General features: G+C 41.1%; 1 protein-coding gene across 1 annotated transcript in view; it reads left to right on the top strand.

Moving 5' to 3' along the window:
* The window catches only part of FGD6 (FYVE, RhoGEF and PH domain containing 6), a 135,882-nt gene that overhangs the window by 6,447 nt on the left and 102,016 nt on the right, over positions 1-27,419 (top strand). The window contains exon 2 of the mRNA XM_032298222.1: positions 452-2,870. Coding sequence (XP_032154113.1) covers positions 452-2,870 — 2,419 coding nt within the window. The remainder of the gene's footprint in view (positions 1-451; positions 2,871-27,419) is intronic.

Here is a 27,419-nt window from a genome sequence, read left to right as displayed (position 1 = left end):
CATTTATACAACTCTATTATATTATCCTTGAGGTAGAAGACTACTACTGCTTATTCATATGAGAAGTTTAAAGAGTTGTATCCTACATCTAACTTAGGCAAATTCAACTCTCAGCACTTGGCAAACGAATTGAAGAACTGCTATATGGGTCCCAAACTGAAGTCAGTTATTTCATTTAGTGTCGATGAAAGGTATGGTAGTTCCAAAGTTAGAGAAAAAAACTGTATTGGATTTATTTAAAACTGTACAATAGACCCGAAGCTGTGTATGGAATTGAAGGATAATTTAAGGAATTTTCAGGAGTAATGTTGATACTATGTAATGTAACATACTCTGCTTAGTAAAACGCAAGTTCATATTGTTAAAAGTAAAAAAATGCTATCAAATATAATCATGTATTATCTTGTCCTTTGGTTATTTTGACATCAAATTACTATTTTTTCCTTTCTAGAGATTAAGAAGCCACCAGTGGCCCCCAAGCCCAGGTTTGTTGTGGCAAATAATAAGCCAGCTCCACCTCCTATTGCACCTAAACCTGACATTGTGATTTCTAGTATTCCACAGTCAACAAAGAAAATGAAACCAGCAATAGCCCCGAAACCAAAAGTCCTGAAGAGCTCCCCTGTTCGAGACATTGGACAGTCGCCATCAAGGAAAATCATGGTGAACCTGGAAGGGCATAAACAGGAATTAGCTGAAAGCACTTTTAATTGTAAATATGAAAGCGATCAGAGCAGCGATTATATTTCACCAATGTGTTCCTGCAGTTCCGAATGTATCCATAAGCTTTGCCATAGAGAGAATTTGTGTGTAAAGAAGCTTGTTTTAGAGCCCCTGGAAATGAATGAAAATTTAGAAAACAGTAAAAGTGATGAGTCTTTGACTATAAAAACTAGGAGTAAATGTGATTCCTGTGGTGAAAAGGCCAAGAACCATGATGGGGTCATTTTAAAGGCAAGCATCCTAGAAGAGAAGCTCAAAGATGCCTTAATACACCGAATGCCACCTTTTATTTCCTCACAGAAGCACAGGCCCACAGACAACCCAGAAATGAATGGTGACTGTAATTCAAATGAACAATTCAGACTTGAATTTGCAGATCTGTCACCTTCCCCATCCAGCTTTGAAAAAGTTCCTGATCATCACAGTTGCCACTTACAGCTTCCTAGTGATGAATGTGAAAATTTTGAAACTTCCCAGGATGATAGTGAAAAAAGCAATAATTGCTTTCAGTCATCTGAACTAGAGGCTCTGCAAAATGGGAAAACGAGGACTTTTATATCTTCAGATGGAGTTAGTAAGACATCAGAAGTCAAAGAACTTGGTCCCTTAGAAATTCATTTAGTACCATATGTCCCCAAATTTCCAACTCCCAAGCCCAGAAAGACACGAACTGCTCGTCTATTACGCCAAAAGTACGTAGATACTCCTAGTGAAAGCACTGAAGAACCAGGGAATTCAGACAGTAGCTCTTCCCGTCTTACTGAAAATAGTTTGAAAATCAGTAAAATCAGTGTTGTTCATCAGAATGTTTTGTGTAAGCAGGAACAGGTGAATAAAGTGAAGCTAGGAAATATAAGTGAATTGAATGTGAAATCTAACAGTGACACACAGGACTTAGTGAATTCACAAAAAGCCACGTGTCATGAAACATCTTCCTTTGAAAAAATAGCACATTCTTTTGATACAGACTCTAATTTGAGTTCTGATAGCACAACTGTAGATGGTTCTAGTACATCACTTGCTGTGGACGAAGGGACCAGTTTTATAAGATGTAGTACTCTATCTATGAGCCTGCCTAAGCAGCTCAAATTAACTTGCAATGAACAGTTCCAATCTGGGAGAAACCTGGGAGTTTCTGCCCCTCAAATGCAAAAGGAATCTGTTATAAAAGAGGAAAATTCCCTACGAATTGTCCCCAAAAAACCTCAGAGACACAGCTTGCCTGCTACAGGAGTGCTTAAAAAGGCTGCCTCTGAGGAGCTTGTGGAAAAAAGTTCTTACTCCATTGAAGAAAAAAATTCAGAGAAGGGTCTAGAAAGAAATCACCTTCAGCATTTGTGTGCTCAAAACCGTGGTGTGTCACCCTCCTTTGATAAGCCTAAGCGGGCTTCAGAAAAACCAGTGTGGAAATTGCCTCATCCTATTTTACCCTTTTCAGGGAACCCAGAATCCTTAAAGTCTGTCACCATATCCTCAAACAGTGAGCCTTCAACAGCCCTAACCAAGCCCAGGGCAAAATCATTATCTGCTGTGGATATGGAAAAGTGCGCTAAGCCTTGCAAAGACTCTACAAAGAAAAACTCTTTTAAAAAGTTGCTCAACATGAAACTGTCCATCTGCTTCATGAAGAGTGATTTTCAGAAATTTTGGTCCAAAAGTAGCCATTTTGCAGACACCACCACAGGCCACCTCTCCGGTGGGGAGCAGAAGGGGATTGAAAGTGATTGGCACGGCTTGTTGGTAGGCAAGGAGAAGAGAAGTAAACCCATGAAGGCATATTCTACAGATAACTATATCCTGGAATCTCAAAAGAAGAGGAAGAAGTCTCGGGGCCAGACCAGTGCAGCTAATGGCCTGAGAGCTGAATCTTTGGATGACCAAATGCTCTCCCGGGAGTCATCATCTCAGGCACCTTGCAAATCTGTTACAAGCCTCTGTGCACCCGAGTATGAAAATATACGCCATTATGAGGAAATACCAGAGTATGAGAACTTGCCGTTTATTATGGCTATAGGGAAAACTCCAGAGTTGAAATGGCAGAATGCCAGCAGCATGGAGGACACTGATGCAAATGTGTATGAGGTAGAAGAGCCGTATGAAGCACCAGATGGCCAGCTGCAACTTGGACTCAGACATCAGCATTCCAGGTAACAGGTGCCAGACAGACACTTTTGCATGCATCATTGCAATTAACCTTCAACAGCCTTGTGAGTTAGGAATGCAGGGGTGAAAAACACATGGTAAAGGAATCGTTTAGAAAATGTGTATTAAGTTATTCTCAAGTGCAGCCTTCTTTTAGCATACAGTTGGAATGGGTATTTGCAATACAAGTTTGAAGTAGTTAATTTATTTTAGTAGCCAATTCAAAGAATTTGAACCAGTGGCAATGTAGGTGCTACAAGGAAGGCATGGAACAGAGAGGTCCTGGGCCTCCAGGCATAAACTCAAAAGTCACAGCAGGAAACATGGGGCAGGAAATTAGCCAATTCAGTGACATTTATTTGCGAGGTGTAAGAAATCTGAAGTTACTGAAATGCAAGCATTTATGTATGGTGCCTTTGTTGGTGAAACCTCCAAAGTTTTAGAAGTTGCTACTCTTTGAAGATTGGTCATTTTACCTGTTGATGGCTAATTGCCGACCTCAAGTGGATATAGGAAAAATGTAGGAAACACATAACTATTCTTTCTTTCTTTTTTAAAAATTTAATTTTTAAAATCTATTTTTATTTTTTAATGGGGCCTTGCTCTGTCACCCAGGCTGGAGTGTGGTGATGTGATCATAGCTCACTGCAGCCTCAACCTCCCAGGTGTAAGCAGTCCTCCTATCTCAGCCTCCTTGAGTAGCTGGAACTACAGATGCATGCCACCACACCTGGCCAATTTTTGTGTGTTTTATAGAGACGGGGTTTTGCCGTCATGTCCAGGCTGGTCTTGAACTCCTGGGCATGATGCTCCTGCCTTTGCCTCCCAAAGTGTTGGGATTACAGGCGTGAGTCACTGCGCTTGACCTATTTCTCACTTTTGTATGTGCACTCCCTACCTGTGGAATACCTACTCCATCCCTCTTATTAAAATCTTGTCCATCCTTGATGATCCAGCTCCTCAGGAGTCTTTGGTTTCACGAAGCTGCTACAATTACCTAGTCAGAAGTGTTTACTTCCTATTCTGACCATCCGGTTATGCTGTGATATGCTTTAATTATTGGCATGTCTGATGCTCTCTATTTTGTTTTAAGCTCCATGAAGAATTCTAGTCATCTTTTTGTCCTGAATAAAGCCAAGCAAGAGACCTAGAAGACAATTAGTAGATGTTGATTGGGTCTAAGAGAGAATAAATGAAAATAGGCAAAGGAAGCAACCACTGCGGCTGCTTCCGTCTCTCTCCATAGTCACATAGGTAGCTTGTCCGTTGTATTTCCAATGTTTGTGTTTAACAAAAAAGCACACAGACCTTTTTGGAAATCTTTAGATTATTCTTAGGCCACTGACTTCAGGTCTTTGAAATTCAAGTCTTAAAATGTGACTTTTGTAGAAAATAGCTGGCACATAGTGGGGTGTATTCACCTGTTCTCATGCTGCTAATAAAAACATACCCGAGACTGGGTAATTTATAAAGGAAAGAAGTTTAATTGACTCACAGTTCGCTCAGGAAACTTATAATCATGGCAGAGGGGGAAGCAAACACGTCCTTCTTCACATGGGGACAGCAAGGAGAAGTGCAGAGCTACAGGGCGAAAAGCCCCTTATAGAACCATTAGATCTTGTGAGAACTCACTATCACGAGAACAGCAGCTTGGGGGAAATTGCTCCCATGATCCAATTACCTCCCACTGGGTCCCTCCCATGACATGTGGAGATTGTAGGGACTACAATTCAAGATGAGATTTGGGTGAGGACACAGCCAAACTATATCACAGGGGCTCCAGAGAAAAGCATTGTTGAGTGAATTGAATAAGTAAAATCGTCCAGCAAGCTAGTGTGCTAAGTAAAGTAAATTATTTAAAGTTCCTGGCTGGGTGCAGTGAGTAAAGCCCGTAATCCCAGCACTTTGGGAGGCCAAGGCTGGTGGATCACAAGGTCAAGAGATGGAGACCATCCTGACCAACATGGTGAAACCCTGTCTCTACTAAAAATACAAAAATTAGCTGGGCCTGGTGGCGCATTCCTGTAGTCCCAGCTGCTTGAGAGGCTGAGTCAGGAGAATCACTTGACTCCAGGAGGCGGAGGTTGCAGTGAGTGGAGATCTTGCCACTGTACTTCAGCCTGGCGACAGAGCAAGACTCCATCTCAAAAAAAAAAAAGAGTTTCTTTAACTGTCAGATGTTCTCATAGTATTTTTCTTTACTCATAGTCAGTCATCTCTGCCCTTCCTCCTTTTGCCTAAAAAAGGCTATTTTCCTCCTTTGCCTAATTTTTCTCACAGCTGACTACATTCTGTTTTCATATTTCTGCTTCCTGAACATTAGTAGCTAGGCAAAAGCCCGTTCCATGGCATAAATATTTCTTTTTCTTTTTTTTTTTTTTTTTTTTTTCATTGGAGACAGGGTCCCACTCTGTCTCCCAGGCTGGAGTACAGAGGTACAGTCAAGGCTTACTGCAGCCTGGAACTTCTGGGCTCAAGTGATATCCCACGCCTCAGCCTCCCAAGTAGCTGGGACCATGGGTGCATACCACCACACCCAGCCAATTTTTATTTTTTATTTTTTGTAGAGATGGGATCTCCCTGTGTTTCCCAGGCTAGTCTTGAACTCCTGGGCTCAAGTGATCCTCCCAACTAAGCCTCCCAAAGTGCTGGGATTACAGGCGTGAGCCACCACTCCTGGTTCTTGACATAAATATTTCAAATTATCTATTTTAAGGATTGCTCTTCTCTGTGGAACTATTTTATTGGTACTATCTTTTTTTTTTTTTTAACATGCTTTTGCATATTATTTGTGTGTATAATAAGTTTGGTTGGCTTCTTCACAGTATACTACTGTCCTTGCCTAAGATAAATTTTCTTCTTTTTTTAATCACTTTCTTTGTGAATGAGTACAATTTTATCTTGAAATTGGAGGTTTGGCTATTGGGGTGTGTTTTCTGTTGACCATCAGGTTTAAATCCTGAGGGTTTACCATTATCTCTGCCAATTCTGGAACTTGTTTTTTATCTGGTATGCTTCTTAGGTCATTAAGGCCCTGCTGCTCGATGTGGGGAAGCTGGTGAGAAGGGGTTAATGTACACAGCCAGCCAGTGTTGCTGGACAGCATTCATAAGGAGATTTCTTTCTGGAGGCCACAGGAAACCAAGGGCGGCTTTGGACAGGTTACAGGCTGTCAAGTAGGGCAGCCTGGTGAAGGCTGGGTGAGCTCTGCTTTTGAATTTCGCTTTCCAAGGAGACTTTTGTTTAGGCCTGGAGTAGGGAGCCTGCAACAGGCTTGAGACTACTAAAATGTGCCAGCAGAATCAAAAGCCCTGAGTCATAGGGTCAGAATCACAGCACTGCCTGGGAGGTTGTTCCTCTTGTAAACAACATTGAATAGAGGAGAAAGGAAATTCAAGCCTTCCTGAGGAGGACACCTTGACACTCTGAAATAAATGAACAGCAAGACATACATTTCAGGTGAGCTGAGAGGATCCTGTTTGGTAGTCTGTTGAAAATACAGACCTGTGCCTTAGAATAATGAAATCAAAATCCAGTACACTGACTGGGGTTCTAAAATGGTAAGAAAAAATGCAAATGAACTCTGCTTAAGATTTTTCTGCTGGGATCATCAGAAGGGTATCTTACTTTCTCAACCTTCAGGGAAGAAAGTCTGGGTCAGGGCTCTAATTCACTGAATCATGAATTTTACAGCGTCTACACATGTGACCAACCAAATTCTGGTTAGTAAACAGACTTTTGACAAGCTTGGGTATAGTCCACATGGTTGCTTTCTTTAGACTATAGGTGTTTCATAAATCCTGTGCTTACCATTTACATTTTTTTTTTTTTTTTTTTTTTTTGAGATAGGGTCTTACTCAGTTGCCCAGGCTGGAGTGTAGTGGCACCATCACTGCTCACTGCAGCCTTGACCTCCTGGGGTTAAGTAATCCTCCCATGGAACCACAGGCATGTGCCACCACGCCCATCTAATTTTTGTATTTTGTAGAGATGGGGTTTCACCTTGGCACACAGGCTGGTCTCAAACTCCTGAGCTCAAGAGATCCTCCTGTTTCAGCCTCCCAAAGTGCTGGAATTATAGGCATTAGCCACCATGCCTGGCCAACATTTACAAATTTATAACAACATGTTTACAATTTATCAGGAAGTAATTGTAGGCACCTAGTCCCCAATTCCTAATAGGATTGTATTGCAAAAGTTCATGATAATTTGGAGCTCAGAATGTATTTCCTAAAGAAACAGTTTTGAAATGGTGGTAAAGTCCCCAGTTTGCCCCCCAGGTTATATTAACCATTACTGTCATGGCTTCCCCTCCACTCTTCTCCCTACCCCAGCCCAAGGGAGGTGAATTTTCTCTCTGACTGTGTTTGTGTGTGTGCGTGCACGTGCCTTTGTGATGCAAGCTGGGGCTGAGGTGGTAGCCAGGGTGAGGCTAAGCACCTGGGATCTCAGAGGAGGAAATCTATAAGGTCTGAGGCCCCAGGGTTTGTGGAAGGGATGAGATGACTAAGGAAGAATGAGGAAACTGGAGGCTGGGTGAGCTGTGAGGAAGACTGAAAGTCATCAGGAGTGATAAGAGGAAGGGTGGGGTAGAGGCTAGGAATTAGTAGGCAGTGAGTTTCTTTACCTCCTTTTCTCTCTCTCTCTCTCTCTTTTTTGAGACAGAGTCTCGCTCTGTCACCTAGGCTGGAGTGCAGTGGCTCAATCTTGGCCAACTGCAACCTCCGCTTCCTGGGTTCAAGCTATTCTCCTGCCTCAGCCTCCCCCATAGTTCAGACTACAGGCATGTGCCACCACACCCGGCTAAAATTTTTTTTATTGTATTTTTTGGGAGAGACCGGGTTTCACCATCTTAGCCTAGGACAGTCTCAATCTCCTGACCTCATAAGCTGCCCGCCTTGGCCTCCCCAAGTGCTGGGATTACAGGTGTGGGCCACCATGCCCGGCCCCCCTCCTTTTCTCCTTATTCCAATCCCTTCTCTTTTTCCCTCCCCATTTTCCTTTGTAACTGCATCGTTCAGCTAATTGAGTTTCTGATGCTTGGCAGAGTAAGTAGAAGAAACTGGAAGAGGAGACTGGTTGGGGGTGTAAGGAGTGGCCCTGGGAAACCCCGGAGGAGAAAGGACGAACAGCCAAACCTGAAGATGAAGGAGCCTGGAAGGGAAGTTCCCAGGGCTGGAGAAACCGTAGCTTTAGGTGTTCCAGTTAGGTCATCGTTTAGTCTGTTGGTAGTGCAATTGTGAGCCACTCTGGATTCTGACATTTTAGGGGTACAGTTATAAGACCTCTTCCTTGAAATGTTTCAGATATAATAAACATAAAACAGCCAGCAAGCAAAGGATCTTCATTTCTTATTAATATTCAGGTGATGTATACCCATTTACTATTATTTTTAGCTAAAAAGTTTGATGTTCAGAGAGAAATTCCTAAAATTTGAGCCTTTGAGCCTTTAATAAGGGTAATAGACAAATCAGTGAAATTACAGTGTCCAAATGTTGGAATTTTCCTTTGAAATTGAGGCAGATTTCTTGAATCTATAAAGAAAACTTTCCCTGGAAACATTCCAAGTTTTTCCTGTGTTGTTTCAGTTTGTTCTTATTAGAAACACTTCAAAGAAAAAGTATGATAATTGGGTTTTCTTAGGTAACTTAGCCAACCCTCGATTTATTTATTCCACAGATATTGACCATATGTCAAGCATTGTACTTTCAAAGGTGAAAAGGGATGCCTACTCCCAAGGAACTTCTGCCCAGTGAGGTGACAGATATTTATAGTGCATGGTTTTACTAATTAGTTGTCTTTGTCTGAGTTGTGCCCTTAATGGGGTATTGAAGAAAACATCCCCCACATGGCAACACTTGAACCAAGGCTTTTTTAAATGGGCATACAGTAATTAGATGTGGCGTTTAGGAGGTTGTTTTTCAATGTTGGTGAGAGCAGTTTTAGTGGTGGTGTTGGAGAAGGAGTCAGATTGCAAACTGAGGACGGAGAAGAGAGGAAGTGGAATCAGGAATGTGGATTGTTGTCCCTTGAAACTTTGCCCAGAAGTCCCTATCATTTGACGGGTTTGGATTTATCTTTTGGTCTTCCTCAAGCACCAGAATTCAAAATAAATTGAACTTCAAAAGTATTCCTTTTAAATGAATCAAGGTGTTCCCTCATCTCTGGTGAAGGGAAGTACTAAGTTTTTGTTAGTTTCCCCTCATTTTAAATTTGAGACTAGTCTTGAAGAGCTGCTAAATGACATTAGAAGTCCTGTTACGGGATTTTCATTGAAAATCATGAGACCTTGTCTAGAAAACCTCTCTCTTTGCTTTCATTTACTACCTCATGGTATTGTTGGATTTCAGTGTAAGGGTTAGGGTATACATTAACACCCCAGGAACATTTCCATGTTGTCATAGCACAGATAAGATTATGCACAGTTAGAGGGTGGGGGTTGGGACTGATAGTCAACAGCAGCCCTTTCCTGTAAGTTATTTTCAGAGGCAGCTCAGGAAATATAAAAAATCTGTATGCCTCCTTAACTTTGTGTTTCTCGTGTTAGAATTGAAGCCACACAGTTCTGGCAAATCTGTTTGTTTGCATACTTACCCTGCATTTGAAATTGCAGCAGAAGCATTGGGTTTTCTTTCTTGGAAATCAAGCTCTTCTTCTTTCTTTTTAATAAGGAATTAGGGGGTCAGGCGTGGTGGCTCATGCCTGTAATCTCAGCACTTTCGGAGGCTGAGCCAAGAGGATTGCTTGAGGCCAGGAGTTCGAGAACAGCTTGGGGAACGTGGTGAGATCCTGTCTCTATGACCAAAAAAAAAAAAAAAGAAAACTAAATTTTTTTTTTTAAAAAAAGGAATTATTTGGCATAAGCATTATGAAGAGTATCAATTAAGTATTAGTAATTAAATTGCAGTATTTTGTCCAGCTGTGTTACTTTGGTGTCATTTCCTGCCAAAGCAGATAAATGATATTTTATCATGTTATTGCTTTTTTTTTTTTTTAAGATGGAGTCTCACTCTGTCACTCAGGCTGGTATGCAGTGGTGCAGTCTTGGCTCATTGTAACCTCCGCCTCCTAGGCTCAAGAGATTCTCCTGCCTCAGCCCCCCGAGTAGCTGGGATTACAGGCACCGCCATTACGCCCAGCTAATTTTTTGTGCTTTTAGTAGTGATGGGGTTTCACCATGTTGGTCAGGTCGGTCTTGAACTCCTGACCTCAAGTGATCAGCCCGCTTCGGCCTCCCAAAGTGTTGGGATTATAGGTGTGAGCCACCGAGGCCGGCCCATATACAGTATATGCTTTTGTGTGGTACAATGTCACTATACACTTTTAGAGGCATATTTTTGTCAGAGACGGAAGAAAAAAATATGGGCTACAAAAATGTATGGGAGGTGTGTGTGTGTGTGTGTGTGTGTGTGTGTGTGTGTGTGTTTGTATATTCTGTCCAGCTTAGTACAACATTGTTTTGAGATAGCTGAAATTTGTACACTTTGGGAGAATAAAAGGTTGCATTATTATTTTTAGAGCTAACTAGTTTTCCATTGGCATGTTTTCATCAAGTTCTTGAATAATAAAGACCTAAAAATCTTAAATTTAGCCAAGGATACGATTATTTTGTTATTATAAAATTTGAATTAGTTATGTCAGTGAGACAGACATTGCTTTGTAAAGTGAATTTCTGACCTAGGTTCTAGTGAAATGTCCCCAGTGTAAATCTTTTGGGAAGGGCAGAAGTGGGGAGGGTGACAAGGAAGGCCCACTACATTCTCCTAAGCATTTGTACTTGTGGCAACCTGATCTTTAAAGGTAATCAGGCAATCAGACAGTCATCCTTCAGTCTGTGAATGGCGAAAACCTAGTAGTAGGGTATTTGGAAATCAGAATGCATTTTTGCAGTCGTCTTAACTGAGTGGGAGTCGCTTTCCCAACCCATCCACAAGAACATATTTAGCTTCTAATAAATGAAAATTGTGATAGAAAGTAGTAGGAAATGAGACTGACAGTAATAAAACAGTAGTGAAGTTAAATAAGTGGCTTTTGTGACTCTTGAATCATGTAGCCTTTAAGAAGGGAAAGGTTAGTGTGTTGAGGAGAGAAGTAGCAAGGGGGAAGGAACAGGATGAAGAGGTGGAGATCAACTTTATCTCTCCGATCTTCCAGGTGGTTCAGGGGAATTCCGGATCTGGGCTTGTGTCTTTATGGAAGGGAATGAGTATGTTCATGTTTCACATATTCATAAGTAATGCCTATGCTTGCATATTACTTTTGATAGCTTTTTGTGTTCTTCTAGACATTTTTAAAAAATTAATCATCTATTCCTGGAATTGCATAGATAAATTTGGTCTTTAGGGCAAGCCCTTTTGGATTTTTTTTTTTTTAAAGCAGACTAGACATGTTTATATCAGCCTATTTATTTTAATACTTTCTTAAAACTATGTTAAGTACAAAGAACAGCTCGTGTTATAGCATATTTGGGTGTAGGTAGTACAAAGAAGTACTGGCCTTTTTTTTTTTAAGGCTGAGTGTCTTAAGTTCAGGAATGGAACTGCCTAGTTTCTTCTGGGTGGTATGGAAAAACTACTTTGGTGGTTTAATCTGCTTCTGGTAGTTGTGTTTGTGAATCTCTGAAGGAAAAAAGCTATATTTGTAAGTAGTTCTGACAGCAGGCAGAGATAATCTATCATTGGGGCAATAAAAATGGGAGGGCCAAATAGACTGTAAGTGGAATAAATACGATGATTATATTTCTGGGAAGAACAGCTGTCTTCTTTCAGTTTTCTTCCCCTGGTTTCTCAGCCCTTCTTGTTTGCCTTTATTATACCTTTTGGTTCCATATAAGCATGAATTGGAGTAAGGTTGCTATGTTACCCTTTTATATGCCGAGAAATTGAGTTATGGTGGTTAAGTGATTGCATGAAAAATGAATAGTGATGGAAATGCGATGGATTAGTGGTTCTGAGCCCTCATCTTCAAGGGTCTGTTTACAAGACTCTCCCATTTGTCAAAGTATTTTGGTTTCTGATGCAGGAAAGGTGAAATAATAAACACTGAACAAAGAAAACCAGTTTCCCCCTAATGTTTCCATGAAAATAAAAAGAAAAACAAACACATTTAGGCTTTTTATGTTTGAAATGGCGTAACTGCTTGTTCTTTTAGCTCCTTTGGATTCAGTCGAAAACTTCATGTTTTACTTAGATCATTTATTTTTTTTGAAGTCAGTTTTTCTTGATAACATTTATAACAGTTGACATACTTTGGCATATGTTAGTATCATATGAAACATTACAAATTAAAGAGTAGATCTGATTTTTAATAAACTTAGAATAGCCTGTTTGGTTTTGTTTTATATCTGAAAAGCAGTTCTGATTTTCAATTGTTTGGCAACTATAATTTTAAGTCAATAAGAAAGTTGACAAAATGTATAAAGAAGGAATAATTTGTAGCTTATCCCCGCCTCTTCTAACTTTCTTTTGGTTCTTAGCTGTATCCCACAGTCCCAAGTAGAGAGAGATTTCAGTGTAAAAGTATACCTTTTTGTAATTGCAGCATTTTGAGAAGCCAAGGCAGTTAGATCACTTGAGATCAGGAGTTTGACACTAGCCTGGCCGACATGGTGAAACTCCATCTCTACTAAAAATACAAAAATTAGCTGGGCATTGTGGCACATGCTTGTAGTCCCAGCTACTTGGGAGGCTGAGGCAGGAGAATTGCTTGAACACAGGAAGCAGAGACTGTAGTGAGCTGAGATTGAGCCACTGCACTCCAGCCTGGGCAACAGAGCAAGACTCTGTCTCGAAAAAAAAAAGGTAGCTTTTTCACTACTTAATTTTTCTTTCCATAGCTCCACTAAAAACATGCAGATAAAGTACAGCCCATCTCTACTGCCCTTCTTACTGGGAAGGAAGGCAGGGGTGGATAATGAAATTATCTAGAAGTCCAGATATAATTCGCTTGATAGCAAAAGTTTCTGAAATCTTAGTCTTTTAGAAGTTTGGGGGTAAGAAAAATTAAATAAGGATTTTTTTTTTTTGATAATCAAGTGGTTTGAAAAAATTTAGAAATTAAATGTCTGTTAATGATTTTAGGTTAAATACAGTCATAGAATGATTAAAGTTCAGAACTAAAGGAATCATTACAAATCATGCAGTCCAGTCTCTTCATGCAGTAATGCAACCAAAGCCCAGCAAGACTTGTTGACTTTCCCCCACACCACAGAAATGGGAAATTCCAAAACCGGCGCTCCAGCCTAGGGCTTCTAATGCTGGGGTGGAAGCATTATAGAGAAAGTGAGCAAAATTTAGAAGACGAAAGTGATTGTAGTTGTTCAGGACAAAGGTTCAGGTTTACTTGCATCATCACCCTGTTTTTCTCCTCTTGTAACAGTATTATTGCTGCTATCAAGAAGGAGGCCATGCACACAGCTGCATATGAATACAGAATTATGTGGCTATTTTTAAAATTGTGATTTCAGCAAGGTGAATATTCAAACTAGGCAGAAGTGTTCAGCAAACAAATAATCTGATGCTACTAATACATGTTAACAAAACTTTCTTCCCCCAAACTGACTCCCCATCAATCCAGCTTTTTTTCCACCCCACCAAGTCTGTAAACCAGGCAATAGGAAGGATTACAAGTGCTGTTCACATAAATAGTATGAATTTTAGGCTTAATAGTAATTGCTTGGATTTACTCAGTATTTCCGATATGCCAGCATAATGCTAGGAGCTCTTGCATGTGACATTTAGTCCCTTTTATCCTTTAAGATAGATATTATTATTATTATTTTTTTACAGTTGAGGAGACTAAGAATAAGGTTAAATAACTTGCCCAAGAGCACAGAGCTACTGTGTAGGTAAACTGAAGTATGGAAGCAAGTTTTCTGATCCTGCGCCAATACTGATTTTTTTTTTTTTCGGTGTGGGGCCGGGGCGGGGGTGGTGGGGTGAGTTTCACCCATTTTGCCCAGATGGAAGTACAGTGACACGCTCTAAGCTCACTGCAACCTCTGCCTCCCAGGTTCAAGCGATTCTCCTGCCTCAGCCTCCCAAGTGGCTGGGATTACGGGGGCCTGCCGTCACACCCAGCTAATTTTTTGTATTTTCAGTAGAGATGTGCTTTCACTATGTTGGCCAGGCTGGTCTCAAACTCCAGACCTCAGGTAATCCGCCCACCTCAGCCTCCCAAAGTGCTCAGATTACAGGGTTGAGCCACTGTGCCCAGCCAGACATACTGATTTTTAGTCAGAACATGTTTATGTTGTTCTTTGCTGTGAGCCATGGTTTCACTATTATTAATATTTGTAGGGGTCTGTGAATCTTCTACCCAGAGGACCACAATGGACAAAATATTTCTGTCCCTAATTTGTTCACCATCTAGAGGGAAAACACAGAGACACCTGCAGTGATATGAATAGAAATTAATGATCATTTTCAGAGACCCCAGATTTTTCATGCAAGAAGAGCTTATTGAATAGAAAGCTTTTATGGTTAGGTAATAGGTGTTTCAAAGGTTGGAAACTGAATTACGTCATATTTGCATTTAGTCCAGTAGCTGGTGGCTGATATTCAAAGCAAGTTAAATATAGTTCCTGTCATTTACTAGTTGCATGTGAACATTCATAGCATGGAAAGGATTATGCATGTCTCATATTTCCACACTGATTTACATGAGAGCCCCATTTTTTAATCTGTTGTCCCTGTTCCTCATTTTGTTCCCTCTGTCAAGCACATTTTGACCTCTAAAGTACTTTTATTTAATAATCATTATGGATCCCCAAAGTAAATATTTTGTAAGGCTAAAATACTTTTTATAATATGATAATCCCTTATTAACTTAAGAAAAAAATTGATTTAAATGAATGGTAGGGATGTATTCCCCCCAAAAGAGCCAGGTGATATGTTCCCTCTAATTAGTTAAAGATTTCTTAGAGGAGGAAGACTTTCTGGAGCCTTTTGGGGGAGGAGTTTGTTTTTATTTTTTAGAGACAGAGTCTTACTCTGTTGCCCAGGCTGTAGTGCAGTGGCATGATCTCAGCTCATTGCAACCCTACCTCCCAGGTTGAAGCGATTCTTCTGACTCAGCCTCCTGAGTAGCTAGTATTACAGTCACACAACACTATACCCTGCTGATTTTTATATTTTTATTAGAGATGGAGTTTTACCATGTAGGCCAGGCTAGTCTCGAACTCTTGACGTCAAGTCATCCTCCCGCCTCAGCCTCCCAAAGTGCTGGGATTACAGGCATGAGCCACCACACTCGGCCTGAACGTTTCGAATTGTGAGAGAGTGAGACTTGGACACTGGATGAGGGAGCATGTTTAGTCTGGCCATAGGTTGAGAGAAAAGGCAAAGCACTGCTAGCATTTTACTGGAGCTGCTAACACAGGTTATAGTCACTGACTCTGTCTACCAAAAGGCTTGTTGAATTTGCTTCCAATTCCAAGGTAAAAGGGATTGAGATGCCTCTTTGTGACTTTTTAATTTGTCATCTGGCTGGGTATGGTGGCTTATGCCTGTAATCCCAGCACTTTGGGAGGCCAAGGCAGGAGGATCACTTGGATTGAAGCAGGAGTTTGAGACTAGCCTGGGCAATATAGTGAGACCTTGTCTCTATAAAAATTTAAAAAATTAGCCAGGCATGGCAGCATGTACCTATAGTCCCAGCTACTTGGGAGGCTGAGCTGGGAAGATCACCTGAGTCTGGGAGACAGAGGTTGCAGTGAGTTGAGATGGAACCACTGCACCTCAGCCTGGGTGACACAGTGAGACCCTGGAAAGAAAGAAAGAGATAGAGATACAGAGAGAGAGAGAGAGAATTGGCATGTTTATTAATGCTGTCTATGCTGGACTAAACTTGGTTTGTCTTAAGTGAATAAATGCCATAGTCATAGTATAGAAAGCATGTTTAAATTCCTTCTAGGCCAGATGTGGTCACTCTTGCCTTAATCCCAACACTTTGGGAGGCGATGGTGGGAGAATCACTTGAGTCCAGGAGTTCAAGACCAGCCCGGGCAACATAGTGAGGCCCTGTTGATAAATAATAACTTCCTTCTATGCACAACCTACTGTTACTGTGCTAATTATGTCACAGGCTTCTGTAAAGCCAAACTGATTTTAAAAACTCTACTTGGCTGTTAAAGGTAGATTTTTAAAAAATGAATAGATTTTAAAAAAAGATTTTAAAGATTTTAAAAAATGAATAGATTTTTTTAAAAGGTAGATTTAAATTTTCTTTCTTCTTTTTTTTTTTTTTTTGAGATAGTCTTGCTGTGTCGTCCACTGCTGCTAGAAGGCGGCAGGCAGCAAGATCTCGGCACACTGCAACCTCTGCCTCCCGTGTTCAAGTAATTATCCTGCTTCAGCCTCCCAAGTAGCTGATTACAGATGTGCCACCACCATGCCTGCCTAATTTTTGTATTTTTAGTAGAAACGGGGTTTTGCCATGTTGGCCAGGCTGGTCTCGAACTCCTGACCTCAGGTGGTCCATCTGCCTCAGCCTTCTAGAGTGCTGGGATTACAGGTGTGAGCCACCGTCCTTGCCCCCTTGAAACTGTATTCTACTTTTTTTCTCTCAAATTAATTTAAATTAAAATCTACCCACAAATAGTTACACAGTTGGCCTGGTTGTCAGGATGTTTCATTATCAAAGGGCATGTAAGTATAGGCTTTCGGTTTTTAGTCTACAGATATAGATGCGGGTCCATTTCACTGCCTTAACATCACTCGTTTCCTGCCTTTCCCTGTGCTTTATGCTAAAACAAAACAGAGGATGGACAAGGGACAGTGGTGTGATGCTGCCCTGAAGCTTTTGTTATAGAGCCTGGCGAAGTCCTGTGGGTTCAGTCTGCCAGTATTCTTTGGCTCTGGTGCGCTAAGATTCCTACCTAATGACAGTTGATTTCGGAGGTCTCTGATTCTTATGTAAACATAGTGACATTTTACCTGCTAGGGGGGATGTTTTCAGGTGCTTCCGAGAGAGTTGGATTTTTAGATTTTTTTTTCCATAGAATTTATATGACATTTAAAATATAGAATTTATAACAAAATATAGATTTTACTTTTATAGAAGTCAGTAAACTTCATGTCCCCTCAGGTAAATCAGCAAACAAGTAAATTACCTCCAATTATGTCCTTATCTGAGGCTGCTCTCAGCATTTGGAAGTGGAAGTGAAAAAACAGCACAGAAATTAAGGACAGTTCCTACCCACAAGGAATTTGCAATCTGGTTTATTACTGTTTTTAATTGAAAAAAAATTTTTTTGAGGCTGCCAAACTGTTTTCCAGAGTGGCTGTACCGTTTTGCTTTTCTACCAGTGATGTATAAGTGATCCAGTGTCTGCATACCTTGCCAGCACTTGGTGGTTGTCACTGTTTTTTTTTTTTTTTTTTTTTTTTTTTGAGACAGAGTCTTGCTCTGTCACCATGCCGGAGTGCAGTGGCGCAATCTCAGCTCACTGCAACCTCTGCCTCCCAGGTTCAAGCGATTCTCCTGCCTTAGCCTCCTGAGTAGCTGGGACTATAGGTGTACGCCACCACACCCAGCTAAACTTTTTGTATTTTTAGTAGTGACAGGGTTTCATTCACCATGTTGGCCAGGATGGTCTTGATCTCTTGACCTCGTGATCCACCCACCTCAGCTTCCCAAAGTGCTGGGATTACAGGTCTAAGCCACTGCGCCCAGCCAGTTGTCACTGTTTTTTATTTTAGGAATGCTGACAGGTGTGTAGTAATATCACATTATGGCAGTCTGCCTTCCCAGTTCAATCATCTTATTGCCCATCTACACAAAATTGACCACATTCTACATACAAAATACGCTCTTGTCTCATAGCTTTTTTCCCACTACATAAAAAACCCATTTCATAGACAGAATTTTTCATCTTTCTAGACCTAATTCAGATGCTACCGTTTTGGAAATCCTCCCCTTCTAGTGTTGGAAAGGTAACGAAATACACACCCCTCCCAGTCTACCCCATTGCTCTCCATCCACTGATCTCGTTCTTCCTTTTAACACTTCCTATTCTTGTCAGTATATTATCTAATTGTTTGCTTATGTGTGTCTCCAACTAGAATATAGCCCGCATGGATGGGGGAAGTAAATTTTGTTACATTGCCTTGTCCTCAGTGCCCAGAAGTGCCTGACACATAATAGGTGCTTAGTAAATATTTATTGAAAGAATGAACGAGGAAGTGAATTTTTGTACATTGTGCCTCCACTCTCTTCTCTAGCATGTACCTGGCATATCCTGTTTATGGTATAATAAAAATAGCTAACATTTACTATATTGATTTTAACTACATATCAAACATTACAGTGGACCCCTTTCCTTGTTCTTCTACTGTTCAGCACCAACTCCTCATCTATCATAACATTTTGTTAACATCCCTCTGCTTCCCTTGAAAAAAATACATGCACAGTCTGCCCTTTGTATTCATCAGTTGCACACTCATGGATTCACCCAACTACATATTGAAAAATATTAGGGATAAAATGGATGGTTGCATCTGTATGGAACATGTACAGACTTTTTGTTGTCATCATTAATCCCTAAATAATATAACAACTGTTTGCATAGCATTTATATTGGGTGGTTTTAAGTAGTCTAACAATGATTGAAAGTATACAGGAGAAGCTGGGCGCAGTGGCTCATGCCTGTAATCCCAGCACTTTGGGAGGCTGAGGCGGGTGGATCACCTGAGGTCAGAAGTTTGAGACCAGCCTGGCCAAAACGGTGAAACCCCATTTCTACTAAAAATACAAAAAAAAAAATTAGCTGGGTGTGGTGGCAGGCGCATGTAATTCCAGCTACTCGGGAGGCTGAGGCAAGAGAATTGGTTAAACCCGGGACGTGGAGGTTGTAGTTAGCCATGACCATGCCAGCTTGGGCAACAAGAATAAAACTCTGTCTCAAAATAATAATAAGGTATACAGGAGGATATATGTGGTTTATATGGACGTACCATACCATTTTATATAAGGGACTTAAGCATCCATGGAGTTTGGTCTCTGTGGGGGGGTCCTGAAACCAATCCCCCCAGATACCAAGGGACAACTATGTAAGAATAAATATTGTGAGAGATTACACCACCTTTGTGTCCTTGGCCCCAGCAGATACCTGGCACAAAGTAAGTAGTCACATCTGAGCAAACAGTGGTCAGGTTAAACATTGCTTTTGCTTGTGTGAAGTCAGAATCCAGCTGCATTTTGAGTAAACCAGTGTCCCACTGACCAGGCTTCCAGAATGTACAGGAAACATCTGTTAATTTTGGAAAGCAGTTACACTGGTGTGGAGAATTACTGCTATTTGCTAAAACAAAGCTCCCTTGGAGAAGAGAAATTGAATTAAAAGACCTCACATGCATCTGTTTTTATTAGATTGTGAGCATCCTTTCGTATTGTGGGATGGTTATGCAAGAAGCATTCCATTTCTCTAACTCCACCAGTCCTCTCACCAAATCTGCAGAAAGAAGGCATGGAGTCTAAATTTAGCCATGCCAATCAAAAGCAGTTTTTGACAGTTTCTTGGTTAGTACAGGTCTTAACATATGTATATGTACTATTCAGAAAATACAAAGAAGATGTATCACTTTTTAAAAATCTGGTTTGATGTAACTGTAAATGAAAGAACTATCCCTGTAGTCTTACGTGTAATAAGACCGAAAGTGAAAAAACCTAGGCAGTCTATGGGTAGCTTTGGAGTTAGCAGACATTTCCTAAAATGTTCTGGTGAAGGGTCTAGTGACATTTTTGTGTACTTTTCAATTTTTAACTTTTTTTTTTTTTTTTTTTTTTTTTTTTTAATATAGAGACAGAATTTCCCTAGGTTGCCCAGGCTGGTCTCAAATTCCTGGCCTCAAGCAATCCTCCTGCCTTGGCCCCCTAAAGTGCAGGGATTACCGGTGTAAGCCACCATTCCTTCCCTAAAATTTTTACATATATGGGGAAATATGAGAATGATTTGGCTGTAGAAAAACGTGTTTTCTCTTATAGGATGAATAATCCATGTAATTACTTCAGGATTTCCACATATATTTCTTGACCAAAATGTAGTATTTTAGACTCTGCTCTCTTGTCTCCATGCCACATACGAGTATGGCCTAAATAAAATAAAGTGTTTTCTGAGCCCTGGTATGGGAGCTATAAAACCTTTTAGAAAAATAATAATTTAAGAAAACATCTTGGCCGGGCGTGGTGGCTCATGTCTGCAATCCCAGCACTTTGGGAGGCTAAAGCAGGCAGATCACCTGAGGTCAGGAGTTCAAAACCAGCCTGGCCAACATGATGAAACCCCATCTCTACTAAAAATATAAAAATTAGCCAGGCGTAGTGGTGGGCATCTGTAATCCCAGCTACTCGGGAGGCCGAGGCAGGAGAATTGCTTGAAACCAGGAGGCGGAGGTTGCAGTGAGCCAGATCACGCCACTGCACTCCAGCCTGGGTGACAGAGCAAGACTCTGTCTCAAGAAAAAAAAAGAAAACATCTTATCTTTTTATCCTTACTGTACAACAGATAAAATCCCATGTCGTAGCTTTTAAGAAGGCAGGTGAAATGCTTAAAGAATTTGTAAAGACAAACTGAAAATTATTTAATCTATTACATCTTTCCTCTTAATGTATTAAATACTATTTCTAGTTAACAGGTACTTACTGCACATTCACTGTGTGTGGAGCACCATATTTGAATATAAAAGGACTTTTACAATGAAAATTAGTACTATCAAGTGAAGAATATTAAAGATCTGCAAGGTGAAAGTTTTCTATGACTGTTAAGGAAATCCATTTGGCATTTAAAAAATACTCTATGAAATCTCTCTAGGGCAAAACTTAAATACTGTGAAAATAAGCAAATATATTAGCTAGGTTAGGAGTTTTTTCAATGGTAAAGTTAGTTTAGGTATGCTTTTATACCCAGTGGTTACTTGATTAACTATTGATGCTTCCCCTTTTCTTGAATGTAACCTTACTAGACTTTTTTTTTTGCTTTGAGACAGGGCCTCACTCTGTGAACCCAAGTTAGAGTACAGTGGCAAGCTCACAGCTCACTGGAGCCTCAACCTCCCAGGCTCAGGCGATCCTCCCACCTCATCTTACCAAGTAGCTAGGACTACAGGCCCATGCCTCAGCTAATTTTTGTATGTTTTTGTAGAGATGGCGTTTCACCATGTTGCCCAGGCTAGTCTCAAACTTTGGGCTCAAGTAGTCCCCCCTCATTGGCCTCCCAAAGTGCTGGGATTACAGGCTTGGGCCACTGCACCCGCCTGGATTGACTCTTGATAGCATTGATTCTAACCATTTTTAATTCTTATTGAGCCCTCACAGTGTTAAGGATCAAAAGTATTTTGTTGTATGCTCTTTTGTACTCTACAAGTTAATGTCCTCTCTGTCTGGTCTTTGAAATCTTGGCCTCACTAAGTATCTGTACTGGCTATGCAGCGAATACCCTGTGGATGGGTTCTGTTAAAGTAAAATCTGTTACTGTGAACACAGGTGTTGGAGTGCATAGAAGCGTCCAGTTTGCTATACATACTTTCCTGATGCCCAGGGTGAAAATATTCTTTGTTCACTGGTTTACCTTACAAAGTACAGGGAATTTATTACTTTCAGAGCAGGGAGTAGTCTAGGGAATTAGAGAATTCATTTAGAGACTGTCTACAGGAAGTAGACCAAAAACTATTGCTATAATCCACATGTCAACATGGTCAGATTTTTTTTCTTTCTTTGCATTTTGTGGGAAGACCAGATGAGGATAGCTTTCTCTAATTCATCCTCTCTGCCTGCTTTGCCTTTGACCTTTCCTTACCAAGTATTTAAAAAAGAAGTTATTTTTAAGGAATACTTAAAGTAATTGAGATTATTAAACTTGGAGAAGAGAGAATGGGGATTTTCTTTATATATATACATTTGTTTAATTATAAAAGTTATATAAAATCGTTGTTCAAAAAAACGTTAAGACCAGGCGCCAGTGCCAGCACGTAGGGAGGCTGAGGTGGGTGCATCACCTGAGGTCAGGAGTTTGAGACCAGCCTGGCCAATATGGTGAAACCCGGTCTCTACTAAAAATAAAAAAAATTACCTGGGCGTTGTGGCAGACGCCTGTAATTCCCGCTACTTGGGAGAATCGCTTGAACCTGAGAGGCGAAGGTTACAGTGAGCCAAGATCGTGCCATTGCACTCACAGCAGCCTGGGCAACAAAAGTGAAACTCTGTCTCAAAAAGAAAAAAAAAAGTTAAATGTGCATAAAGTGAAAAGTAAAATGTTCCCTCTTTTTCTTTTCTTTATCCACCTCCTTTCCACTGGAGAGATAAGGTTTTGGGGGTTTTGATTTTTCATATGGAAAGTTTTAGAAGAAATGGAAAGTTTAAGAGTAGTTAAACTCTATCCCTATGAGGTTATTGTTATCTTTGAGGTACATGAGAAAGACAAAGGCTGACAGCTCTGTTTTCCCCAGGGCAGGAACCTTGTCTTCCTTCTTCTGTGTCTATGGTAACACGACACACACACACACACACACACACACACACACACACACGGATGGTGCTTTGTCCATCTGCCTCTCATTTGTCTCCTTTACCTTGGTTTACTAACTGTTTTCTGGTTTCTTAATTTCATCTTCCCTCTTCTCCCCATTTTTTTGTGCCTTCAGCTAGTAGCTCAGAGCAAGTGATGACCGTTTTGAAATTGCATTCTACTAGGCTCTTTCTAGTTCAGCACAGTATGAAAATCTGCTTTTAGAGCCAGGTGCAGTGGCTCACGCCTGTAATCCCAGCACTTTGGGAGGCTGAGGCGGGCAGATCACCTGAGGTCAGGAGTTCGAGATCAGCCTGACCAATATGGTGAAACCCTGTCTTGGGAAAAAAAAAAGAAAATCCATGTTTAGAAAAGATATAGGATTCTTTGCTTAATATTACAAAATGAAGTTTACATTACGAGAGAAATCAACAACTTTATTGCATACCTGAGGCATGCTTATCAGTGTCATTCATAGGCCTTCTTGGCCTTTGTTGCATTAATGTGATTATTAGTAAGCAAAGAGGGACAAAGCCAGCTTTTCAAAACATGCTTGAAAAAGTATGTTGAAATCTAGTGGAATACCTGTGAATTCATCATTATATACTTCTACATTGTTTTAGAAATAAGAGAGAATATTGAGGTATGCGTGAAACTATAATTATAGTGAGCTTCAGGATATTACTGTACAAGTAGTAAGCTACTGAAAATAAGCAGTGAAATTAAACATGGAAAACAAGCTGTAGGAGTAACCTGCTGCAAAACCGTGGCTCACATGACCTCAGTGTAGGAGTTCCTGACTCAGACCTTAAGCTGGTGATGAGCTGTTTCACATGATTTATAATGCAGAAGCTTCTCTCTGAAGTCTTTTTTTTTGGGGGGGGATGGAGTCTCACTGTTGCCAGGCTGAAGTGCAGTGGTACGACTTTGGCTCACTGCAGCCTCCGCCTCCCAGGTTCAAATGATTCTCCTGCCTCAACCTCCCGAGCAGTTGGGATTACAGGTACACGCCACCACACCCAGATAATTTTTGTATTTTTAGTAGAGACAGGGGTTTTACCACATTAGTCAGGCTGGTCTCAAACTCCTGACCTTGTAATCCACCTGCCTTGGCCTCCCAAAGTGCTGAGATGATGGGCATCAGCCACTGTGCCTGGCCTATTATCTCAATTTTATAGTATAGGAAAACGTAAGCTTAACCCAATTAGCTAGCCAGTTACACACTCACTCCGTGAGTGGTGGAGTCTACCATCAAATGCAGGTCTCTTAGGCTGAAAGAGCATTTTTTTTTCTTCTCGCTGCCCTTTCTTCCCTCCTAGAAATGTATGAAACTGTCATAACTGTTTGTCATCCTGTCAGAAGTGAATCTGTTTATTTCCCTTGAATGCATGTTTATTTTCGCTTCCCTCAATTTTCCCTGACTCTAGTTTTTGAAGGTGTTCTCTAAGTTTGATAGAAAAGTGGTGACTTTTTTTGTTTGTTTCCCTATCAAAGAAGCTAAAAATAAACATACAACTAGTTAGCAATGCCAGTGCTATAAGAACTCACTGATGTGTGGGATTAAGCATGGAGGAAGGGGCCAGGTGCAGTGGCTCACACTTATTATTCCAGCACTTTGGGAGGCCAAGGTGGGCAGATCACTTGAGATCAGGAGTTCGAGACCAGCTGGCCAACATGGTGAAACCCCATCTCCACTAAAAACATAAAAAATTAGTTGGGTATAGTGGTGGACACCTGTAATCCTAGCTACTTGGGAGGCTGAGGCACGAGAATTGCTTGAACCTGGGAGGCAGAGATTGCAGTGATCCGAGATCATGCCACTGCACTCCAACCTGGGGGACAGAGTGAGACTCCATTCCACCCCCTCTCCCCGCAAAAAAAAAGAGTGCAGGAAGAAATCTATGTCCTTTCCTGACACCCTCTACAGCTTCCCCAGAGTGCTCTCCCAGAAAGAAGTGAGTTCCTTATGGTTTTGGGGTTATTGATGGTTTATAACTGGTCTAAGAGTAGACTTTGAAGACAGATCATTTGTGCGGATAGAACCTGAAGAAGAAAAATGGCAAATAGACTTACTCATGTATAGTTTTAAATAAGGAATTGGACAGATTTATTCATGAGCAGTGACTAACCTCCCCACTCTGGCTCCTCATGGGCTCCCAAGAAGCCTACGATCCTTTTTTCCCATGTCAGTGGGAAATCCCAGTTATGGTTGTGGTTCCCATTAGAAACTGATACACGTAAATAGGTTTAGATAAAGTAACATCTGGGAATGAAAGCAGATGTCCTTTGGTTTTAACTGTTGGTTTCCTTGTAATTCCCCTACTCTTTTATTATAGTGGGATCTGTATATAATGTAACATTTAACATTCTGTAACATGGAATATGCCACATTTCTGGAACATGTAAGGTAATGCCTTTAACTTGAAAATTGCTTGAGTGTGTCATGGCAGAGTCTGGATGTATATGCAAAATATACTTAGGTAAACAGAAAGCTGACTTTATATACTCCTCAATGTAATTTCTCAGGATAATCTTATTAAAATCTGCGAATACACCTGCTTTGTATCTCAGGATCCTAGAAAATGGCACCTTTTCTGGAGGTCAGTTTGGTTCTGTTTTGTTGTTGTTGTTGTCGTCGTTTGAGACAGGTTCTTGCTATTACCCAGCCTGAGTTTAGTGGCACAATCACTGCCTGCTTTCTGCAGCTTCAACCACGTGGGTTCAAGCCATCCTACCACCTCAGCCTCCCAGGTAGCTGGGACCACAGGTGTACACCCCTATACTTGGCGGATTTTTTATGTTTGGTAGAGACAGGATCTCCCTCTGTTTCCTGGGCTGATCTCAGACTCCTGGGCTCAAACAATCCTCCTGCCTTGGCCTCCCAAAGTGCTGGGAGCCACCTCACCGGGCTGTGGAGGTTGTTTTAATTACCTCCTCTTCACCCCGTTAATGAGGGAGGGATTTCTGCGTACAGTTACAGGAATGGCTGAATACCTGATGCTCTTGACACTAAAAACTTGTTGATCTCGACACTGGACAGGTAAGATCAACAGCAGAGTTTCAGTCACATGTAGTCCCAGCCTAGAGGAGGAGGACACAGCATGCCACACCTGACCACCCAGGCCTGTTATCAGGAACAACTAGGGGCTGCAGGAAGCAGGCTTTTTAGTATCAGGAGGGTGGGGCCATTCTTGGTTCCCATGAGAGGATGTGATTGGCTTGTTTGAATAACTGCGGGCTGGCAGGGAACTAAAACCCACTTCTCAGGGCTAAGCAGACACTGTGCCTGGTCCTTGTGATAAAGAGGGTGGCCAGGGGACTTTATCAGCAGAAGCAGAGTGAGAAGGGCAGTGTGTACTGAGATCATTTGGAGCCCTCTGATTTTCCTCAGATGTCAAGGCAGAACCTAATATTGGGCCTTAATTTTCAGCCTTGTACCACAATGGTTTTGTGCTGACTCACAATCAAGAGCATAGCGTGGGCAGGCGGAGTGGTCATATTTTCCAAAAGCTCACCACCTTTTCAGTGGCTGTTAGGATTATGATGTTAAGACCTTAGAGGAAACAAAGGGGCGTGTACAGCTGACACCAGGACAAAGATGTCACCCTGTTAGAGAAGGTAGTCAAAGGGTGAACTTTTTTCTCTCCTAACTCACTAGTCTTACCCCCCACCCCCGCATGCCTGGCCCCTCTGCTAGGTCGTTTATTTAACCCCGTGTTAGAACATGGCAAAACCAAAAGGAGAGCACTCATTTCTCTGGCTCTGTAGTCCTTGGTGTCTGTGTACTGCCTAGGGCTTTTAGCATGCACTAACTTTTATTTATTTATTTTTATTTTATTTATTTATTTTTTTGAGACAGTCTCGCTCTTGTCTCCCAGGCTGGAGTGCAGTGGCACGATCTCAGCTCACTGCAACCTCCGCCTCCTGGGTTCAACGATTCTCCTGCCTCAGCCCCCCAAATAGCTGGAACTACAGGTACCCCACAATATACCTGGCTAGGTTTTGTGTTTTTAGTAGAGGCAGGGTTTCACCATGTTGGCCAGGCTGGTGTCGAACTCCTGACCTCAGGTGATATGCCTACCTCGGCCTCCCAGTGTTGGGATTACAGGCATGAGCCATCATGCCCAGCCAAGTTGTCTGTTTTTAGAAAGTGGTTCTTTCCTTTATCTTAAATAACTGTGATTATCTCAATCCCTGCCTTTATCTGTTTAAGAAAGTCTCAGTGGGAAAATAAAGAGAAGCAGTCAACAGAATTTGTAGTTTGACTATTATAATTAATTCATTATTATCTTCATCTGCATCCTAAAATAATAAATAAAACATAGTAGCCCCCTGATAAGTGTTTACTGAAATAAATGGCATCACTATTTGTATATATTCTAAGTATTACAAAAGTATTTGTAAAAATATATGTGTAGGCTGGGCAAGGTGGCTCATGCCTGTAATCCCAGCATTTTGGGAGGCCAATGTCGGCATACACTCCTGAGGTCAGGAGTGTAATATATGTAAATATGTGTATGTAAATATGAAGTATTCTGTTATAGCCATCCCAATTTCATTATTTATTTCTAATGGCCTTTATTTTTTCCGGCATCAAGTAGGTACAGACAGTATATTGCATAATGAGGACATGAGGGAAAGAAATGATACTAAGTCAACTCTAACTTTGTCTTAAAATTTTCCAGTTTTCAGTAAGAGAAACATCATCTTTGGTGCAGTGACGGAAGTGGATTGGGGACTTGCCATATATATATGTATATATATGTGTATATATATATGTGTGTGTGTGTGTGTGTGTGTGTGTGTGTGTGTGTATATATATGTATGTGTGTGTATATATATGACGGAATCTCACTCTCCTTCAAGCTGGAGTGCAGTGGTGCAGTCTCGGCTCATTGGCTCATTGCATCTTCCGCCTCTTGGATTCAAACGATTGTCCTACCTCAGCCTCCTGAGCAGCTGGGACTACAGGCTTGCACCACCAGACCCAGCTAATTTTTTGTGTATTTAGTAGAGATGGGGGTTTCACCATGTTGGCCAGGATGGTCTCCAT

The sequence above is a fragment of the Sapajus apella genome, unplaced genomic scaffold, assembly GCF_009761245.1.
Source record: "Sapajus apella isolate SASKATOON/1434 unplaced genomic scaffold, GSC_monkey_1.0 scaffold2, whole genome shotgun sequence".
NCBI classification, from domain to species: domain Eukaryota; kingdom Metazoa; phylum Chordata; class Mammalia; order Primates; family Cebidae; genus Sapajus; species Sapajus apella.
The sequence above is the reverse complement of the archived record's forward strand: the minus strand, read 5'-3'. Positions and strand labels throughout refer to the sequence as shown.